This window comes from Cololabis saira, chromosome 15 (assembly GCF_033807715.1).
Source record: "Cololabis saira isolate AMF1-May2022 chromosome 15, fColSai1.1, whole genome shotgun sequence".
In the NCBI taxonomy this organism is placed as follows: Eukaryota; Metazoa; Chordata; class Actinopteri; order Beloniformes; family Belonidae; genus Cololabis; species Cololabis saira.
In genome coordinates this window covers 35697204-35717677 of record NC_084601.1, presented here as the reverse complement: position 1 = coordinate 35717677, position 20474 = coordinate 35697204, and the positions used below count along the sequence as shown (strand labels likewise).

General features: G+C 45.3%; 1 gene segment (V, D, J or C); it reads left to right on the top strand.

Annotated features, from left to right (window-relative positions):
• The first annotated feature begins 14743 nt into the window (after positions 1-14743).
• LOC133460855 (Ig kappa-b4 chain C region-like) lies at positions 14744-15871 on the top strand. The segment is given in 2 exon segments: positions 14744-14882; positions 15549-15871. Coding segments are annotated over 2 exon segments (462 nt in total).
• The last annotated feature ends 4603 nt before the right edge of the window (positions 15872-20474 follow it).

Genomic DNA, 20474 nt, shown 5'->3' with positions numbered 1-20474 from the left:
AGATAATAAGAAACTGTAATCATTAATATATTGATGAAAATGTATTATTTGTGAGCGTGTGTGTGTGTGTGTGTGTGTGTGTGTGTGTGTGTGTGTGTGTGTGTGTGTGTGTGTGTGTGTGTGTGTGTGTGTGTGTGTGTGTGTGTTCAGTGAAGTGTATCAGTCAGTTCAGTTTCTGTTCAGTCTGACTGAGGGAGGTTTTTGTACGACTGTTTTTCACTGTGTGAACACACTTTTCCCGTTGGGTTCATGATAACTTTGACAGTAATAAACTGCTGCATCTTCAGCCTGAACTCCACTGATGGTCAGAGTGAAGTCAGAGTTTGATCCACTGCCTGTAAAACGACTTGGTGTTCCTGATTGCCGCTCATCAGCTCGAGAAATTAACAATTGTGGAGTTTCCCCATGTCTTTTTTGGTACCAGTGCAAGTAGTGTTTACCACTTGAAGTCCCAATATGAACTTTTGGATCAACTTTACATCTGATGGTGACGGAGCCTCCCAGAGCAGAAGTCACTGATCCAGGCTGAGTCACTGTGACCTGACCTCTGGACTCTGAGGAAACAGAGACACAAACAGAAAACAGCTTCATGGTTTTGTCAGCTTCATTTCAGAGGGACAGATGTTCATAGAGGAGAGGAGTTGGATTCTCTGGACTTTACCTGTGAAGCAGCAGCAGAGGAGAGTCCAGATGAGGACGCAGATCAGAGTCATGTTTTTGATGAGGAGGATTTCTGTGTCTTCTGTTGTCATGAAGGACAGCTGTCAGTCATCCAGAGTTCAAGTGTCAGGACTATAAACTCTCCCAGATCACTGGAGCGTGGTGCTGCTGATGCAAAGTGCTTCTATGGAAATGTTCCCACTGACTCCAGCAGAGAATTGTTATCTCTCTTTTTGTGAATTATTTCTGATTTCGAGACTGAATCATCTATCAATTCTTTGAATCAGAATATGTCTGTAGTCAATAATTAAATTTGGGGGATTTTCCTGTGTATAGAATTTGCCTAAAACTTTTTTTTAGTATTTCAATTGAACACAAATTCACAAATAACATGTGTTCACGTGTACTGAGGAGATGCTACTAGACTCTGAGATTACTTTGTGAATAAAATTAATTTAGCTGTCCTGGGAAGTTATCATTAGTCACATTTGTAAGACTTCCAAGTCCTGCAGCAGCTTAAAACTTCATTCTGGACTTAAAGAACGTTCCTTACATTTCAGAAGTACAAATGTTCAGACTATACAAAAGTAAAATGTGCTCTAAAAAAGGATTGAGCCACCAATCTCAGACAACAAATATCCATCAATCCAACATTTTTAATTCCTGCTATCAGAACTCTCTCCCTCTTATCAGAGAGGTTTCCACACCATAGCAACACAGCCCACATCTGGATCTGGAAAATGCTGCAGTGTTTTTTTTTTAAGTCGTGTAATTGTCAATCTGTTAATTTAGAGAGTTGGAAAAGGCGCCTCAAATTATAGTTTTATAAAAGCAGACACCCCCTAATTTTTTGGAGATTCAGCTATTCAACCAATTTAAAAATAGAGAACACATTTCATTCATTATTCTAATTTACTCTCATTCTTCTGTTCTAATAAATATTGTGTCAGTCTGTGTCCACTAGAGGGAGGATGTAGGATGGGTAATGGGGGGATGGATCAAGCTCAAGTGCGGGGCATGGCAGACCAGATTAAATCTGCATTTGAGCAACTGACAACAGCTACCTGTTTCCTGCTCTCCTTCCAGTACCATTCAGAAGAGTGTTTGCTGCCAGACACCCCTAGACCTGAGGCCGGTAACATCTGCAGGCTTTTTCTTCCTGCTGAAGTTGATCACCATTTCTCTGGTCTTGCAGACATTTAGCTTCAGGTGATTCAGTTCAGTCCAATCCAGGAATCTGTCCACCAGTTCCCTGTACTCCCCCTCTTATACGCCCGACAACAGCAGAGTCATCCCAGAGTTTCTGTAGGTGGCATGACTCAGTGTTGGACTGAAAGTCATTGGTGTTACAAGGTGAAGAGAAATGGAGAAAGCACAGTCCCCTGAGGAGCTCCAGCATCACTAACCACCACATCAGACAGAACACTGCCCAGACGGACAAACTGTGTGCTGCCTGTCAGGTATTCAGTCCTCCAGGAGATCACCGAGCTGCTGACACCCATCACCTGCAGCTTCTCACCCAGCAGCAGCTGGATGCTGTTAAAAGCACTGCAGGAATCAAAGAAGGAGATTATCACAGTGATTCCTCCTCCATGCAGGTGCAAATGAGCTCGTTGCTGCAGGTACATGACAGTCTTCAACTCCTAGATGGAGCTAAAAGGAAACTGTAGGGATCCAGAACCGACTTCAGCTGTGGCCTCCGGTGGCTTAGACCCGTCTCTCCAGAACCTTTATCACATGAGATGTGAGGCCACTGGTCCATAGTCTTCAAGGTCCCATAGTGACGACTTCCTGGGTACAGGAACCGAGCAGGACGTTTGATGATCAGGAGACCAGGGGTCCGTTTCACAAAGCAGGTTCAACAAACTCTGAGTCTAATCCTGAACTCTTAGTTGATCTATTCTGAGATCGGAAACTCTGAGTTTTCGGTTCCAGAACAGCGGTTTAGAGTTAATTTACTCAACTCTAAGTAGTTTCACCTGGAGTTAAGCGCGTGCGCCTATAAAAAGCCAGCATCAATTGAGCCCCTATTCGACGATTCACCATGGCAACCGGCGACAACAAAAGATCCACCCACTTTTTCTTTTTTTTTTAACTTTATTTAACATTTCAATTTACAAAATCCCTTTGAGGAAACATTAGTTTGCATCTGAACATCCACATACTTCACGCCACTGGAGTTAGAAGTGTTAATACGTGCGTATGGCGAGTATGAGAGCATAGCATTTAGATCAGGGCCGTCAATTGGGTACGACAGTCGCCACACCTCGGCTTCAGGGGGAAATGTAAACGTTTTTTTTTTAATACATTTATGGAATTACTCTGTGTCTATTTGTTTTGATTTATCCTATTACTTAATACATATAAAATAACTACAAATGCATATCAGAACAACATGATGGATTTCACTAGGTATTACCCCCCCCCCCCCCCCCCCCCAACCACGCAATTAAAAAAAAAAAAGAAAGAAGGCCAATGTTGCCCCAGCAGCAGAAGATATTAACGAGGCTGTTAGCCACTGATGGATTAATTATGCAAGTTCATTTTAAGGTAAGATATCAAATCACCCTACCCTCTTATAAATCTGTTTAAGGGAAATATTTGACTTATTTTTACTCTCTCTCTCTCTCTTTCTGTCTTCTGCTCCCTCCCTCTCCTCTTTGCATTGGACTTTAACTGTTTAAAGTTAAACTTGGATGTTCCTGTGATATTGTTGCACTGACATAGTGAATAAAGTGAACCGAATGAGTTAAATTGCGTTTGTCAGATACTTTTTCTGCTCTCTAACTGCCGCTTGCTGTCCGTGGTGCAGAAAACGGATGCGTATTGCGTAAAGGCCCATTGGCTGAATTGACGCCACTGAGGGAGAAAACCTGGTCAGAATCAGAATCAGAATCAGAATCAGCTTTATTGGCCAGGTTCGAACATTGTCCAACAAGGAATTTGACTCCGGTAATTTCGCTCTTTGGTATCAAAAAATAAATAAATAAAAATAAACAATAAACAAATAAACAATAAACAAATGTGGTATTTCTATGTACAGATCAGCAGCTGCTGTCCCGACCAGGTTAGGTTCAGAGAGCCTGTTACTACGGTAACTGACCGAGAGCTTAAGTTACCTCTCTTTGTGAAACAGGCTAGAGTTACCCCTCTCTCTCAGGTTTGATTTACCTCCCTTTGTGAAACGGAAAACTCAGAGTTTCCCTCATTTCAGGGTTAACAGACTCAGAGTTTTCACTAAACCTGCTTTGTGGAACGGACCCCAGGTCTGTTCCCTGAAGAGTCTGTGAGAATAACCCTGTATGCTATCAAAACTGTTGAGTGGTGATGGAAGGAATACATCGAATGCTTCTCGACAAATGCTAGTGTGAAACTTTAAAAAAGGAATAAAGTTTGGATCGTCCAGTGAAAAGAGACGAGGAAGCCAGAAACAACTGGAACATTTCAATTTTTTCAATTTTTTCAATTTCCCCGAAATTCAATAAATGAAATTCAGACTGGGGCTGAACCTGGGAAGAGATTCAGGAGATGTGGAGTCGGATCATGGATGATCCTCGAGTGGGTCTTGTATTTCTTGGATAGTCACAAATTTGCATGTTTGTTGTCCTTTATGTGTGAAAGAAAATGTACTGAAAAATACTAAACTAAGAAGCAGCAGCTAATTATTAATCAACTACAACTCACTTGTTCCCCTCCTTGAACCGCCACCTTACTTTGGTGGAGGGGTTTGTGTGCCCGAATGATCCTAGGAGCTATGTTGTCAGGGGCACTTACGCCCCTGGTAGGGACTCCCATGGCAAACAGGTCCTGGGTGACGGGCCAGACTAAGGGCCCGATTTACTAAAGGTTTGCGTGTGTAAAAACCTGTGCAAACTTGACAGCACCCGCAAACCAAAGTGCCAGCTGATCTACTAACAGCGTGCAAAGACGACTGCGTCTCTGAAATGCGCAAAATTGCACACGCAATCCATTTAGTACTTTTGCCCTGATGAATAATCAATATGGCGCATACCCGGCAGAAATCCTAAATACTGGGAGGGGAAGATGCAAATTGGTCCATTTACCACCCGCAATGAGATTTACCAAGCCTGAAAGTAATTGCGCGTATTGTGATTGCGTCTGTATTTAATTCCATCATGGAATGGAACATATGTGAACTATTCCCATGATATGGAATAAATAAAAATGAAATGAAATGAAATGAAATACGTTTGAAAGGAAGTTGCTAATCTGCTGCTGCTGTTATTGTGGCAAGGAGGCGACATCCAAAATCAAAGAATATGCAGAGAGAGAGTCTTTATTCTGCTGCATGCTATTTTAAAAATGGTTGCACAAGTTTTATTAAAATTTATTTTATTATTTATTAATGTGCCCCCCTCCACTCGCCCACCAGCAGGCCAAGCCTTTGTGCCAAAACTTTGTATTTTATTGATTACTTATCTTATTGAACGTGAAATCATCCTTCGTAAATTACATTTAATTAAAACCCGGGCTTATTAATCACAAAACACAGGTTAAACATCATGACCAAATCCGCTCCGACCCGGTGTCAGGATCAGCGCAGAGACTGCAGCTTCGCCTGAATTATGCTTCGCGTTAAATCGACGGCCATATGATGGTCGGTCCCGTCTGTCACACATTTACTGTCAGTGTTTGCTATATAATATATAATATTTGCAATATACTGTGGACATCTGAATAAAAACTTAACTCATAAATAGATTGAATCAAAGCGCTCTCCAGCTCTGTGTCTGATGTCTTTTTCTCCTCAGATCATGCTGAGCACCGCCGGGTCACGCAAACCCGACCAATTAAATATTAAAATCAAATTCAGTCCAGTGGCCCGTTTTTCTATTTCGTATTTTTGATCTGTGCCTAAAATTGAAATATGAAAAACCAGACGTTTTTCCGTTTTTTGTGTTACCAACTGCATTTATTCTATCGCAGGTTTTCTCCGATATTGCGTTTCTTTTGGTAATGTTTAAATTTCTTTGCTGTAGTTCATGAATGTGTTTATTTGCCTCTTCCACTAATAGCCTATCTCTAACTCCAAGGGCCCGATTTACTAAAGGTTTGCGTGTGTAAAAACCTGTGCAAACTTGACAGCACCCGCAAACCAAAGTGCCAGCTGATCTACTAACAGCGTGCAAAGACGACTGCGTCTCTGAAATGCGCAAAATTACACACGCAATTCAGTTAGTACTTTTGCCCTGATGAATAATCAATATGGGGCGTACCCGGCAGAAATCCTAAATACTGGGAGGGGAAGATGCAAATTGCTCCATTTACCACGCGCAATGAGATTTACCAAGCCTGAAAGTAATTGCGCGTACTGTGATTGCGTCTGTATTTAATACGTTCGAAAGGAAGGTGCTAATCTGCTGCTGCTGTTATTGTGGCAAGGAGGCGACATCCAAAATCAAAGAATATGCAGAGAGAGAGTCTTTATTCTGCTGCATGCTATTTTAAAAATGGTTGCACAAGTTTTATTAAAATTTATTTTATTATTTATGAATGTGCCCCCCTCCACTCGCCCACAAGCAGGCCAAGCCTTTGTGCCAAAACTTTGTATTTTATTGATTACTTATCTTATTGAACGTGAAATCATCCTTCGTAAATTACATTTAATTAAAACCCGTGCTTATTAATCACAAAACACAGGTTAAACATCATGACCAAATCCGCTCCGACCCGCTGTGTCAGGATCAGCGCAGAGACTGCAGCTTCGCCTGAATTATGCTTCTGCGTTAAATGTTTATTTGCCTCTTCCACTAATAGCCTATCTCTAACTCCAACTCGTCAAATTTCATTTTGCGCTTGTGACTTGTGACTGTGCGTTCCATCCACTCTCCATGGCGCAGATTTTGCGCTTGCAAACCTTAAGACACGCAACACCTCATTTAAATACTGCTGTTTGCACCTGTTATCAATTGCGCACGCAATCTTAGTTGATCACCCGCAAACCACACGCAAACAGCACGCGCAAACTTTTTCAGTGCACACGCAATTTAGTACTCTTTATTTAGGATCTTAGTAAATCGGGCCCTAAGAGCGGTTCACAAGCCTACCATGAGAAGAAGAAAAACAAGGACCGTTAAGTCGCCCGGATCGGCGTCACCAGGGCCCCGCCCTGGAGCCAGGCCTGGGGTTGGGGCTCGTAGGCGAGCGCCTGGTGGCCAGGTCTTTGCCCGTGGGACCCGGCCGGGCTCAGCCCGAAACGGCGACATGGGCCCGCCTTCCCGTAGGCCCACCACCCGCAGGAAGGACCATGGCAGGCCGGTGCCATGTGGACTGGGTAGCAGTCGTGGCGGGGTGCCTCGACGATCCAATCCCCGGACTGAAACCCTCACAGTGGGGACATGGAATGTCACCTCGCTGGGGGGGAAGGAGCCGGAGCTTGTGCGTGACGTTGAGAGATACCGGCTAGAGATAGTCGGGCTCACCTCCACACATAGCTTGGGCTCTGGCACCCAGCTCCTTGAAAGGGGCTGGACCCTCCACTACTCTGGAGTTGCCCAGGGTGAGAGGCGGCGGGCTGGGGTGGGCTTGGTTATAGCCCCCCAGCTCAGCCGCCATGTGTTGAAGTTCACCCCGGTGAACGAGAGGGTCGCTTCCCTGCGCCTTCGGGTCGGGGAAAGGTCTCACACTGTTGTTTGTGCCTACGGGCCGAACAGCAGTGCGGAGTACCCGGCCTTCTTGGAGTCCCTGGGAGGGGTACTTGATAGTGCTCCAACTGGGGACTCCATTGTTCTACTGGGGGACTTCAACACTCACGTGGGCAATGACAGTGATACCTGGAGAGGCGTGATTGGGAGGAACGGCCTCCCCGATCTGAACCCGAGCGGTGTTTTGTTGTTGGACTTCTGTGCTAGTCACAGTTTGTCCATAACGAACACCATGTTCAGGCATAAGGGTGTCCATCAGTGCACGTGGCACCAGGACACCCTAGGCTGGAGGTCAATGATCGACTTTGTTGTCGTTTCATCTGACCTTCGGCCGCATGTCTTGGACACTCGGGTGAAGAGAGGGGCTGAGCTGTCAACTGATCAGCACCTGGTGGTGAGTTGGGTGCGCTGGCGGAGGAGAAGGTTGGACAGACCAGGCAGGCCCAAACGGATTGTGAGGGTCTGTTGGGAACGTCTGGCCGAGCCCTCTGTCAGGGACATCTTCAACTCCCAACTCCGGGAGAGCTTCTCTCAGATCCCGGGGGAGGCGGGGGAATTTGAGTCCGAGTGGACCATGTTCTTTGCCTCCATTGTCGACGCGGCGGCTCGAAGTTGTGGTCGCAAGGTCTCCGGTGCCTGTCGTGGCAGCAATCCTAGAACCCGGTGGTGGACACGGGAAGTACACGATGCCGTCAGACTGAAGAAGGAGTCCTACCGGGCTATGTTGGCCGGTGGGACTCCGGACGCAGTAGATAGGTACCGGCAGGCCAAGCAAGCCGCGGCTCGGGCGGTCCTGGAGGCAAAAACCCGGGTCTGGGAGGAGTTCGGGGAGGCCATGGAGGAAGACTTTCGGTCGGCCTCGAGGAAATTCTGGAGGACCGTTCAGCGCCTCAGAAGGGGGAAGCAGTACTCTGCCGGCACCGTTTATGGTGCGGGTGGGGAGCTGTTGACCTCGACTGGGGACATCGTCGGACGGTGGAATACTTCGAGGATCTCCTCAACCCGACTGACATGCCTTCCACTGAGGTCCATCACCCAAGCCGAGGTCACTGAGGTAGTTCGTAAGCTCCTCAGTGGCAGGGCACCGGGGGTGGATGAGATTCGCCCTGAGTACCTCAAGTCACTGGATGTCGTAGGGCTGTCTTGGTTGACACGCCTTTGCGACATCGCATGGAGGAAGGGGACAGTACCGCTGGAGTGGCAAACCGGTGTGGTGGTCCCTCTGTTTAAAAAGGGGGGCCGGAGAGTGTGTTCCAACTACAGGGGGATCACACTTCTCAGCCTCCCGGGGAAAGTCTACGCCAGGGTACTGGAGAGGAGATTACGGCCGATAGTTGAACCTCGGATTCAGGAGGAACAATGCGGTTTTCGTCCCGGTCGCGGAACACTGGACCAGCTCTATACCCTCGGCAGGGTGCTCGAGGGTTCATGGGAATTTGCCCAACCAGTCTACATGTGCTTTGTGGATCTGGAGAAGGCATTTGACCGTGTCCCTCGTGCCATTCTGTGGGGGGTGCTCGGTGAGTATGGAGTCCGGGGCCCTCTATTAAGGGCTGTCCGGTCTCTGTATGATCGGAGCAGGAGTCTGGTTCGCATTGCCGGCAGTAAGTCAGACTTGTTCCCGGTGCATGTTGGACTCAGGCAGGGCTGCCCTTTGTCTCCGGTCCTGTTCATAATTTTTATGGACAGGATTTCTAGGCGCAGCCAGGGGCCGGAGGGGTTCCGGTTTGGGAACCTCAGGATTTCATCTCTGCTTTTTGCAGATGATGTTGTCCTGTTGGCTTCATCGGACTGGGACCTTCAGCATGTGCTGGGGCGGTTTGCGGCCAAGTGCGACGCGGCAGGGATGAGAATCAGCACCTCCAAGACCGGGGCCATGGTTCTCCACCGGGAAAGGGTGGCATGCCTTCTCCGGGTGGGTGGAGAAGTCCTGCCTCAGGTGGAGGAGTTCAAGTATCTCGGGATCTTGTTCACGAGTGAGGGAACGATGGAGCGTGAGACGGATCGGTGCAGCGTCCGCAGTTATGCGGTCGATGTACCGGACCGTCGTGGTGAAGAGGGAGCTGAGTCGAAAGGCGAAGCTCTCGATTTACCGGTCAATCTACGCACCTACCCTCACCTATGGTCATGAACTTTGGGTAGTGACCGAAAGGACAAGATCGCGGATACAAGCGGCCGAGATGAGTTTCCTCCGCAGGGTGGCTGGACGCTCCCTTAGAGATAGGGTGAGGAGTTCGGTCACCTGGGGGGAGCTCGGAGTCGAGCCGCTGCTCCTTCACATTGAGAGGAGTCAGGTGAGGTGGCTTGGGCATCTGTACCAGTTGCCTCCTGGACGCCTCCCTAGGGAGGTGTTCCAGGCATGTCCCACCGGGAGGAGACCCTGGGGAAGACCCAGGACACGCTGGAGAGACTATGGGGTAAATCCACAAAGAATAGATTGCGCCCGCAAATAGCGCTGTGAATTGCGCTGCATTATCGCCCGCAATTTGCCCTGCTTTAAGGTCCTATTCACAAAAGATTTTGCTCTAATGATATACTGGCGCAAACACGCCCATAAAGTTTTGCGGCTGAGTGCAATTTGCACTTGTCTGAGTGAGCGGAGCTGTTTCCAGTGTTCTCCGTATTTCAGCACACAGATTGGTCACTAATGAAAACTGCAGAGAGCACAATAGCCTCAACTTTCACGTATTTGTACTTCTAGTATTTCTCATGCAGATAGATAGATAGATAGATAGATAGATAGATAGATAGATAGATAGATAGATAGATAGATAGATAGATAGATAGATAGATAGATAGATAGATAGATAGATAGATAGATAGATAGATAGATAGATAGATAGATAGATAGATAGATAGATAGATAGATAGATAGATAGATAGATAGATAGATAGATAGAACCTTATTCATCCCCAAAGGGAAATTCAACCGTCCAGCAGCTCATCAAAACATGAACATAAAAACCAACCACACTTCCATTCAGACAATAAAAGCACATTCATAATATTAAAATAAACATATAAGGTTTTTAAACAAATATCATGTAAAGTGCAAACTAAAATATAGTCCAGTTGTGGCAGAGGTGAGTGTGTGAAACTGAGTTCAGGACGAGTTAAACAGTCTTATTGCTGCGGGGACGCAAGGATCTCCTGAACCGCTCCTTGCGCAGTGAGCGGAGGCTGCGGACCCGACCGCTGCAGCTGCTGCCCCTCTGTGGCTCCGGGAGGCTGTGGAGAGGGCCCCCTCTCCACCACAGATCTTAGCGGGTCCAGACTCCTGCCCAACACTGAGCCCGCTTTTTTGACCAGTTTGTTCAGTCGCCTGGTGTTTTTGATAGCAAGGCTGCCCCCCCAACACAAAGCAGCAAAAAAGAGTGCACTGGCCACCATCGTGTGGTAGAACATAGCCATCATCTCCACACATACATCAAAAGACCTCAGTGTCTGTATGACATAAGCTAATGAAATGTCAAATGTTAAGAGGCTGTGCGCATTTACGCACAAGGCACAGCACCAGTAACTTCATTAACACTGGATCGGGATCAGATCAGGATCTAATGGTAATTCATGTTCTTTGTTTTGCTACACACACCTACAGGTTAGCTGTTAAACACACACATTCTAGATTTATATGTTTATATGGTGGAATTGTTTGTTATAAAGCAGCCCCTTATGTATGGATGAATCCTGAGCTCCGTCCTGTTACTTTTATTTTTAAATCCGAGATAAGTCCACAACCCCACTTGATCTGACTGTCTACAGTCATGTCTGAATGTAGATTTCACCCTTAATATCATTCAGTATCACACAGGCTTGAATGACATTGAAGAGATAGAGAGAAACAGAGAGAGATGGGGAGTGAGGAGTTTGCGCGCAGTTTAATACACGCTTTTGAAACACGGTATTTGCTCCACTATTTTTGCGTGTGGCAAATAGTGCTCGCCTTTGTGAATTAGGTGCTTTTTGCAATGAGGCTTATTTGCATAGAAAGGGGGCAATTTTGCGCCGAATGTATGAATATTACCTAATTTGCATGCATGCAAATGGCACAGGCGCAGACTGCCACTATTTGCTTGGCAGCGCAGTTTGTGGAGCAATTCGCCCTTTGCGGGTGCTTTGTGAATTAGACGCTCTCTTTTTGTCTCATTTGCACCGGTTTAGCGGCCGCAAAAGCCGCGCAATCCTTTTGTGGATTTGGCCCTATGTCTCTCGGCTGGCCTGGAAACGCCTCGGACTCCCCCCGGAGGAGCTGGAGGAAGTGTCTGGGGTGAAGGAAGTCAGGGCATCTCTGCTGAGTCTGCTGCCCCCGCGACCCGGGAACGGACAAGCAGCGGACGATGGTTGGATGGATGGATGGAACTCACTTGTTTTTAGACATGGAAATTAACATTTGTCTGACGGGAGTTGTTCAATTACTGTGTGTGGAAGAATTGTTTTGTTTCAGTACAGTAAAAATAATTAAACATTTTGTACGAAGTTTCACAAATGTTTTCTTTCTATTTTAATAGTGTTGGAAAAAGTTGTGATTAATTACTTGTATCAGAATCTGACAAAAAGCATTGTGTTCAATCATGTATGAGTAGTTGTTCCCTGTAAATATTGGCTCCACCACTGAGCTGAAAATCTCCAGAATAAACCCACAAAAACAAACGAAAGGACCTGAACTTGGACATGGAGGTTATGAGACACTGGCAGGATTAAAGAAGCAGCTTCATTTTATTAATATTTCTATTATTGTGTTGTGGCAGGGTGGAGGAGCTGCAGGCACTCAGGTTGATTAGGGCATAGGTGGGCCCAATCAACCTCTCCACCCTGCCTGCCTTCATAAGGCATGGCTGCACAGCAGCAAGAGGTCGCTCGTCTGCTGTGAAGGAGCTGAAGCACGTGTTGGTGGCTGGTGAATAAAAAGTGGTTGTGCACTGAAACTCCGTGTCCTCTCTGTCCTGTCGGTCAGGCCCCCGTAGCACTCGCCCTGCTACATGTGTTATAGTATTTCTTTATCTATTAACCTCCACAAGTCTGGTGGTTGTGTCATGTTTAACCAGGCAGAGATGGACACAGTTTGTTTATACTAATACTACTACTACTGTCCACTAGCAGACGCTTTATCCGAAGCAACTTACATCTGAAAGAACAACACAAGCAAGAAATCACACAGGAGGGGCCAGATGGACAAATGTAACTCAATCTGATGAGCAGAGAAGTTTACTAAATGCAGAAATGCTCCTGAAAGAGCTGAGTCTTTAGCTTGCTCTGAAAAGTAGGTACGGACCCTGCAATAAAAGAATGAAACACAAGATGAAGACAGAATGAAGCCTGGATAGGAGTGTATGTGAACGTAAAACCTCTCTGTTATAAACCAGTCACTACTAACTAGGGAGTCATGTCACTATCAAGACTTTCTGAAGCTGAGGTGAAAGGTCATTACTAAGCTTTACTGATCTAACCGTCCCAGAATGACTCGTCTTCATTCTGGTGGAAAATCTGGTAGAAACAAACATGAACAAAATCACAGAAGATGAACACATGAGTGTTGGAATACATTTTAAATACATAAAGTTAACCTGAAACCTAGTTGAATTTGTGTGTGTGTGTGTGTGTGTGTGTGTGTGTGTGTGTGTGTGTGTGTGTGTGTGTGTGTGTGTGTGTGTGTGTGTGCATGCGTGGGTGCGTGCTTGTGTGTGTGTGTGTGTGTGTGTGTGTGTGTGTGTGTGTGTGTGTGTGTGTGTGTGTGTGTGTGTGTGTGTGTGTGTGTGTGTGTGTGTGTGTGTGTGTGTGTTCAGTGAAGTGTATCAGTCAGTTCAGTTTCTGTTCAGTCTGACTGAGGGAGGTTTTTGTACGACTGTTTTTCACTGTGTGAACACATACTGACTGTTGATGTAATGAGCACTCTGACAGTAATAAACTGCTGCATCTTCAGCCTGAACTCCACTGATGGTCAGAGTGAAGTCAGAGTTTGATCCACTGCCTGTAAAACGACTTGGTGTTCCTGATTGTCTGATGGTAGCATAAGTAATGAGCAGTTTAGGAGTTCCTCCATCTCTCTGTTGGTACCAGAATAAACAGTTGGAGCCAGGATAGTAAACATTCTGACTGGTTTTACATCTGATGGTGACGGAGCCTCCCAGAGCAGAAGTCACTGATCCAGGCTGAGTCACTGTGACCTGACCTCTGGACTCTGAGGAAACAGAGACACAATCAGAAAACAGCTTCATGGTTTTGTCAGCTTCATTTCAGAGGGACAGATGTTCATAGAGGAGAGGAGTTGGATTCTCTGGACTTTACCTGTGAAGCAGCAGCAGAGGAGAGTCCAGATGAGGACGCAGATCAGAGTCATGTTTTTGATGAGGAGGATTTCTGTGTCTTCTGTTGTCATGAAGGACAGCTGTCAGTCATCCAGAGTTCAAGTGTCAGGACTATAAACTCTCCCAGATCACTGGAGCGTGGTGCTGCTGATGCAAAGTGCTTCTATGGAAATGTTCCCACTGACTCCAGCAGAGACTTCATAACTCTGATGATGATGATGATGATGATGATGATGATGATGATGATGATGATGATGATGATGATGATGATGATCATCAATAGATCAATAGGTTCACGATATCAAGAAGGTATCAAGTTTGAAAACATCATTATAAACTAATATGATGCAGATTAACTCTTCAGGACATTCTTATTTCAATGTCTGTTAATTTTTTGGGAGTAGGAAAGATTGAGTGTTGAGATCCATCCATCCATCCATCCATCCATCCATCCATCCATCCATCCATCCATCCATCCATCCATCCATCCATCCATCCATCCATCCATCCATCCATCCATCCATCCATCCATCCATCCCATCCATCCATCCATCCATCCATCATCCATCCATCCATCCATCCATCCATCCATCCATCCATCTGGTCTCAGGGATCAGCTGAAGTCTACAGTATTCCAGTTCTGTTCAGGTCAAAGGTCGTACTCCCTGAATTGGTCACCAGTTCTCAAAGGAAGTCACATTTTTTATATTCATGATTCTTTTCACCATCTCTGTGTCACAGTAAATAGATTTCTTCTCCTCATGCATAAATCCCTGAGAACATCATTGCTACTAAACACTTTTATTATGTAATTGGACTTGTCAGTTTATCTACTTTGTCTCTAAAGTGTCCTGCGTGACATCTACTATAAACTTCATATAAATCACATGAATGAAATCCAACTGATAGTTGAGTTTTAGTTTGTTACACATAAGAATATGGAGTTTCTACAAGTCACAAACTTTGGGAAGTTTTTCAAGAAAAGTGTTTGTTTATGTCAAAAGAAAAAGAAGATTTAATTAAAAAAATGTTACATAGAAAATAAAAATGAGCTTGGATATGTGCTACATGTATAAATACATATTTGTTATATTAGCTGTTGAATAGAAAAAAATGACATGTTTTGTAGAGTTTGTTTGTTTCAGAGTCAGAGAGCGTGTCTCTCTGCAGTCAGAGGTTTTTGTACGACGGTTTCATCAGTTTGTATCACTGTGGTACACGTTTGGTGGAGGATCCAGACTGGAGTTTGGAAGTAAGTTCAAACTGTATTTAAATATCAATGAATATTGTTACTTACCTTCAACATTTCTTCTTTAAACTGTTGAAACCTTATATTTATTTATTTTAACAGTAGTTTTAGTTTCAGGTATCTATTGTTTATTTAATATCATGTAGTCTAAGTCAGAACTCGAGTTAAGATATTCAGCAAAATATTCTTCTGGAATTACATTTTTCAAATATTAGTGTTAGTGTTCAGAAAATATTAAATTTAATTGTTTCTCTAAAACTTATCAGATGTCAAACATAAGAGTTGTTCAGTGATAACTTGAAATTCAGACTTCATGCCCAGATTCAGGGTAAAATTGACAGATGAAAATGTTTAAAACCTGTGATCTCTTTTTCTGTCAGTTTTGTTTCACTTCATTTTATCATTGCTTAGTTTTCTGATAAAAACCTTTATGATAAGTTGCAGGTTTTGTCATTTGTCCTATTTCAGCTGAAACATGATCATGATTCTCTGTGCTGATCTGCATGAGAGGTTTCTGAAAGGAAGTGAAACAATGTGTTTCTGAGTGACTGATGGAGCAGAAAACATCTGACAGAAACTTCTTCCAGTTCAAAACTCACCTCTCAGTTACAGTGTCCCAGTGTGTGTTGTTGGTGGTTCCTGTCCTCTAACCTGAGTGGTGTCTCCTAGGTGATGTCCGTCCCTCCCTGACAGTCCTGTCCAGTGGGGAGCTGCAGCAGGGGACGGCCACACTCATGTGTCTGGCCAACAAGGGCTTCCCCTCAGACTGGAGTCTGTCCTGGAAGGTGGACGGCAGCAGCAGCAGCAGCAGCTGGGAGGAGAGCAGGAGCCCCGGGGTGCTGCAGGAGGACGGCCACTACAGCTGGAGCAGCACCCTGAGACTCCCTGCAGACCAGTGGACCAAGGCGCTCTCTGTGACCTGTGAGGCCACCCAGGGCTCCCAGACTCCAGTCTCAGAGACCCTGAGGAGAGACCAGTGCTCCCAGTCCTGACCTGACTCCCTGGGACTCTCAACCTGCTTTTACTCTTATACTTCTCTCTCTCTCTGTTTCTTTTTCTCCTGAAATGTTTCAACAGTTATGTTTTCCTTCTTGTTGCATTGATGATGGCTTTAAACAATAAACTCATTAACAAGGTTATTTATGGTCATTGTGGTGATTTCAGTCCAGTACTTTACATGAAATCCATAGTTATCACTTATGTGTTGGTACAATAAATATATAAATACCCATAAAGTAATAACATTTACATTGTATCATACCTTTAAAATGGTTAAAGAAAGAAATACTGTGCTCATATACTGCAGTTTATTATATGTTATACAATTAATTGGAAAAGTAAAATCATAATTTACATTCAGTCATGACGGAGGTAAATTCATCCAACATTCATTTTAGATCAGATGAATAGTTTTCAATTCAATTCAATTCAATTTTATTTATATAGCGTCTAATACAACAGATGTTGTCTCTAGACGCTTTCCAGAGATCCAGAACATAAACATAAACAGTTTTATATCCATACACCTCTCTGATGTCTTGACATATTTCAAATAAAATCTGTTGTCCTTGAAAGTTGATCTTCTTGAGCATGAACCCCAAAATTTGAGACAATAGTCTGAATCAATTGTGTCTTTGTCATAAATGATGACAAATTCTTTTTTTTGTGATCAAAAAATTTTCTTTATTTATCTCGTACTCACAGTACAACAAATCACAACCACAGTATGCAACAACAGTACCAGTACATAAACACAACTAAATGACGTAAGAAAAAAAATAAAATAAAAAATAAAAAATAAAGAAAAAAAAGGGGGGGGGGGTCCACGGACAACGATATGGAGTGCATGCCAAGAATCCAGGCTGGCAGCCTGCCACTCCCTATTACTATAGCGGCAACAGTCCCATAGCCATAGTTCTCCATGCCTGAACCGTTTTGGGCTGAGCCCGGTTCAAACGTGCTGTTGTGAGCTCCAAGTTTACAATGTTCCGTAGCGCTCCCAGCCAGAAAGCGGCTAAATGCAGATCATGTTCAAACCAGTGTTTCACTATAGCTTTCTTAGCTGCTGTGAAGCCTGCAAAGAGCATCCTTTTCTGTACCCGGCTGAGAGGGCAGGCCGAGTCGTCATTAAGAAGGCACAGACATGGGTCAGGAACATATTGAATATCCAGCAAGTTAGACAAAGTGGTATTAGCATGGGACCAGAGGTTAGCTGCTACCGGACATTCCCAAAACATATGGAGAAATGACCCCGGGGTGGGAGTGGCACAGAATTGGCAGTGGTAATGTGGTTGCAATTTCATTTGGTATCTCCTATAGGGTGTGGCATAGGCCCTATGAATAACTTTGAACTGAATGAGCTGATGAGCCACATATCCCGATTAGACCAAATCACATCCCAGTTCGGTTGATAACCTAGTTGTTTGAGCTCCCGGCTCCACAGAGACTCCACAGGAAGTGTTTTTTTAACCGCATTTAGTAGATGTTGATATATTCTAGAAACACATCCACGTGAATTTTGAGTGGGTTCAATCCAGCGCAACATGGGATGGGATTGGGGGGGGGATCGCCAGGGTACTCCATATGCTTTTAGGGCAGACCGCAGCTGCAGGTAAATAAAAAAGGATGATGCTGGTAATACAAATTTACCTTTCAGCTGCTGTCTCGGTTAAATACCTCCCGTTCGATTTAATTCGATCAGTTTAACCATTTCTATTGTCATTATTATTATTAATTTTTTTTTTATTATTATTATTTTTTTTTTTTTTTTTTTTTTTTTTTGTTGTCAATTATTATTATTTTTTAATATTTTTTTTTTCTCGATTATTTAAATTTTTTTGTTTTATTTATTTATTTATTTATTTATTTATTAATTTTTTTGGTTCGGGTTCTCTTCGTTCCCCCTTCCCTGCTTTGCATTACTGTCAGCGTTGCTGCTTCCACATAGGTTATCTAAAGCTCTTTGATGATAACCAGGATCTCAGCTCCTCTCAGGTATAAATCCGAGTGTGTCCGACTTCCCATGGTCTGTTGTCAGTCTAGTCTTGTCTAAGCTGGATGATAACGTAAACTGACTTTGTTACTGAACGGTAATCTCCTGGCAAACTTTTGAGCGTTATCCGGTCTCTCATGGTCTGTTGTTGGTCTAAGTTATCCCCAGCTGGGTGAGAACGTGAGCTTGCTTCGTTACTGAGCGTTAATCTGGACTATGAACTGCCGTGTGGTGTAAAGGTCAAAAGACTCATCGTATTGGACGCAATAGCCGGTTGAGGTAATAAACGGTTGACGAGAAGGAACATTAGGCAATTCTATGTTCGGTTGAATAAGAAGTACTCGCCCGGTTCCCTTCCGTCCCCGAGAACCCCCGCTTTAGACGCCACGATGAGCAGCCCGGTTACCCACACTACTTCCGGTTGCATGCACCCAGAGGCGCAAATGGTAGTAGCAAGCCTGATCGAGGCATCCAGGGAAGAACTGAGGGTTATAAATAACCATGACCTCCCGACCTGCGAAGAGAGGATAACGGAGCTCATTAGCCTTGCCAAGAAACCGTGGAAACGGGGAAAACAAACACAAGTGGCAACAAAAATACGAGTGGGAAGTGTTGGCACACTGCGAGTTGCAGGAAGAGATTGAGCGCTTGAACGGCCTGCTAAGAGAGGCCCAAGCACGAATCCAAGAAGCTGGTCGAAGCGCCTCAGAGGAGGCGAATAACTTCCATAGTTATGAACGTAACGCTGGTGATCGGATACAGGAGTTGATCTCTTTAATTAAGAATTCTCCCAGAAAAGCATTCTTCTCAGATGTGCTTAGTTGTAAAACCCAGCTCCAGTCACGTAAGCTCAGCCGCGTCGAGGACCCCCATGAACAGTCATGGGTGCTCCGTGAGAAAGCACTTAGCCTCCGTGAGAAGTTGTTAGACCTCCTTGAGCAGTCGCTTAGTCTCCGTGAGCAATCGCTGGACCTCCGGGAAAAGTCACTTGACCTCCATGAGCAGTCGCTGGACTCTTGTAACGGGTCCGATCGAAGCTCCAAGAAAATGGAGCCACGCTGGGTTGAGAACAAGCATGTGAACCGCGAGCCACGGCTCGAATCAGAAGTTAAAGTAGATCAACTCTCCGGCGTCCCGATCAATAACAATCATGTGCAGCAGTGTGATGAAAGGCGTGACCAATCTCACACTGACCCACGGCCAGCAGGGGGCCAGAGAAGGAATCCAGCAGTTAGCCTGCTTATCCTGTCTGAGCCCAGAGGGACAGCCAGTAGCCCAAACGCTACTGACACCGTTCCAGACCTTATCACTTGGGATGAAATGAAAGTGCAGCCACCCAGGTGCAAAATGAGGCAAGGGGGGTCAGACTTAAAGCGTGCCCCCCCGTTCACCTTCAGGCCCACTGCCTCGCGCGTTCAAGATGAGGTGCTCAGTCCGAAAGGCAGCCAGCCTCATAATCTGAAGGTCGTAAATCCAAATTTCCGGGAACCTTTCCCTGATGGGCAAAAACTTGTGTCAGGTGATTTAAACCCCCCCTCCGACCCTGATTTTTGCCCAGGAGAGTTGATCTACTTTAACTTCTGATTCGAGCCGTGGCTCGCGGTTCACATGCTTGTTCTCAACCCAGCGTGGCTCCATTTTCTTGGAGCTTCGAGCGGACCCGTTACAAGAGTACCTGTTCCACACAAGGCGAGAACTAATTATTCTTCTCGGCACAGGGACCAGGTGTATCAGGAACGTTCTGGTGGACCAGACGACCCTGGCCCACCACATAGACAAGGCGTGCGTCTCCGTGACCTTGAGTCCCTGGCCAGTGACATTGAACACTTTGACCCGGATGGTCCAAGGTCAAATATTGAGAATTATCTCGATGAGGTTCAGGATGGCCTCCAAGATTTACCTCATGCATCCTCTAGAGAAAAGGTAAGGCTTCTTTGGAAAACCACAGCCAGGAGCGTTCGTGTTTTCATAAGATCCCTTCCAGCTAAAACCAGAGAATGCTATGAAGCACTCCGTTAGGCTTTGCTGGAGGAGTATCTTTCTGAAACCGACTGGGCTTCAGCTACTCTGGCTGCTTCTTCAATTAAGCACCAGGAGTCAGAAACCCCCAAAGATTATTACTGGCGTCTGACAACTGCGTTTTTCCAGGGACGCAACACTCCCGGTTTGGAGAATTATCGTCATTTTAAGTCTCTATTCCTACATAACCTCTATGAAAGCGTGCGATGTAAGGTAACTCTTTACTGCAGCAGGATGAGAGATCTCAGCATGCAACAAATACGTGAATACGCCCAGCTGGCGTGAGAAACACAGAGACGTCCCACTGTAGATTCTGACAGTTGTCCACAGAGCGACAGAGATGCTGACGCCGATGCTGACGCCGATGCTGACGCCGATGCTGACGCCAGCGTACAGCCCAAGAGACGGCGCAGACGTCGTAGATCAGCAGGCCGGGGGGGTGCCATATATAACCTGTTGGCCAGAGCACTGAACGAGCTGTATGACTCGTCTGCAGCTGATTGACAACTTCTGACCCAAAAGTGAAAATCCTCCACTCCTGAAAAAGGGAGGGGCAGGGTATCTTGAAGTATTAGGGAAGTAAG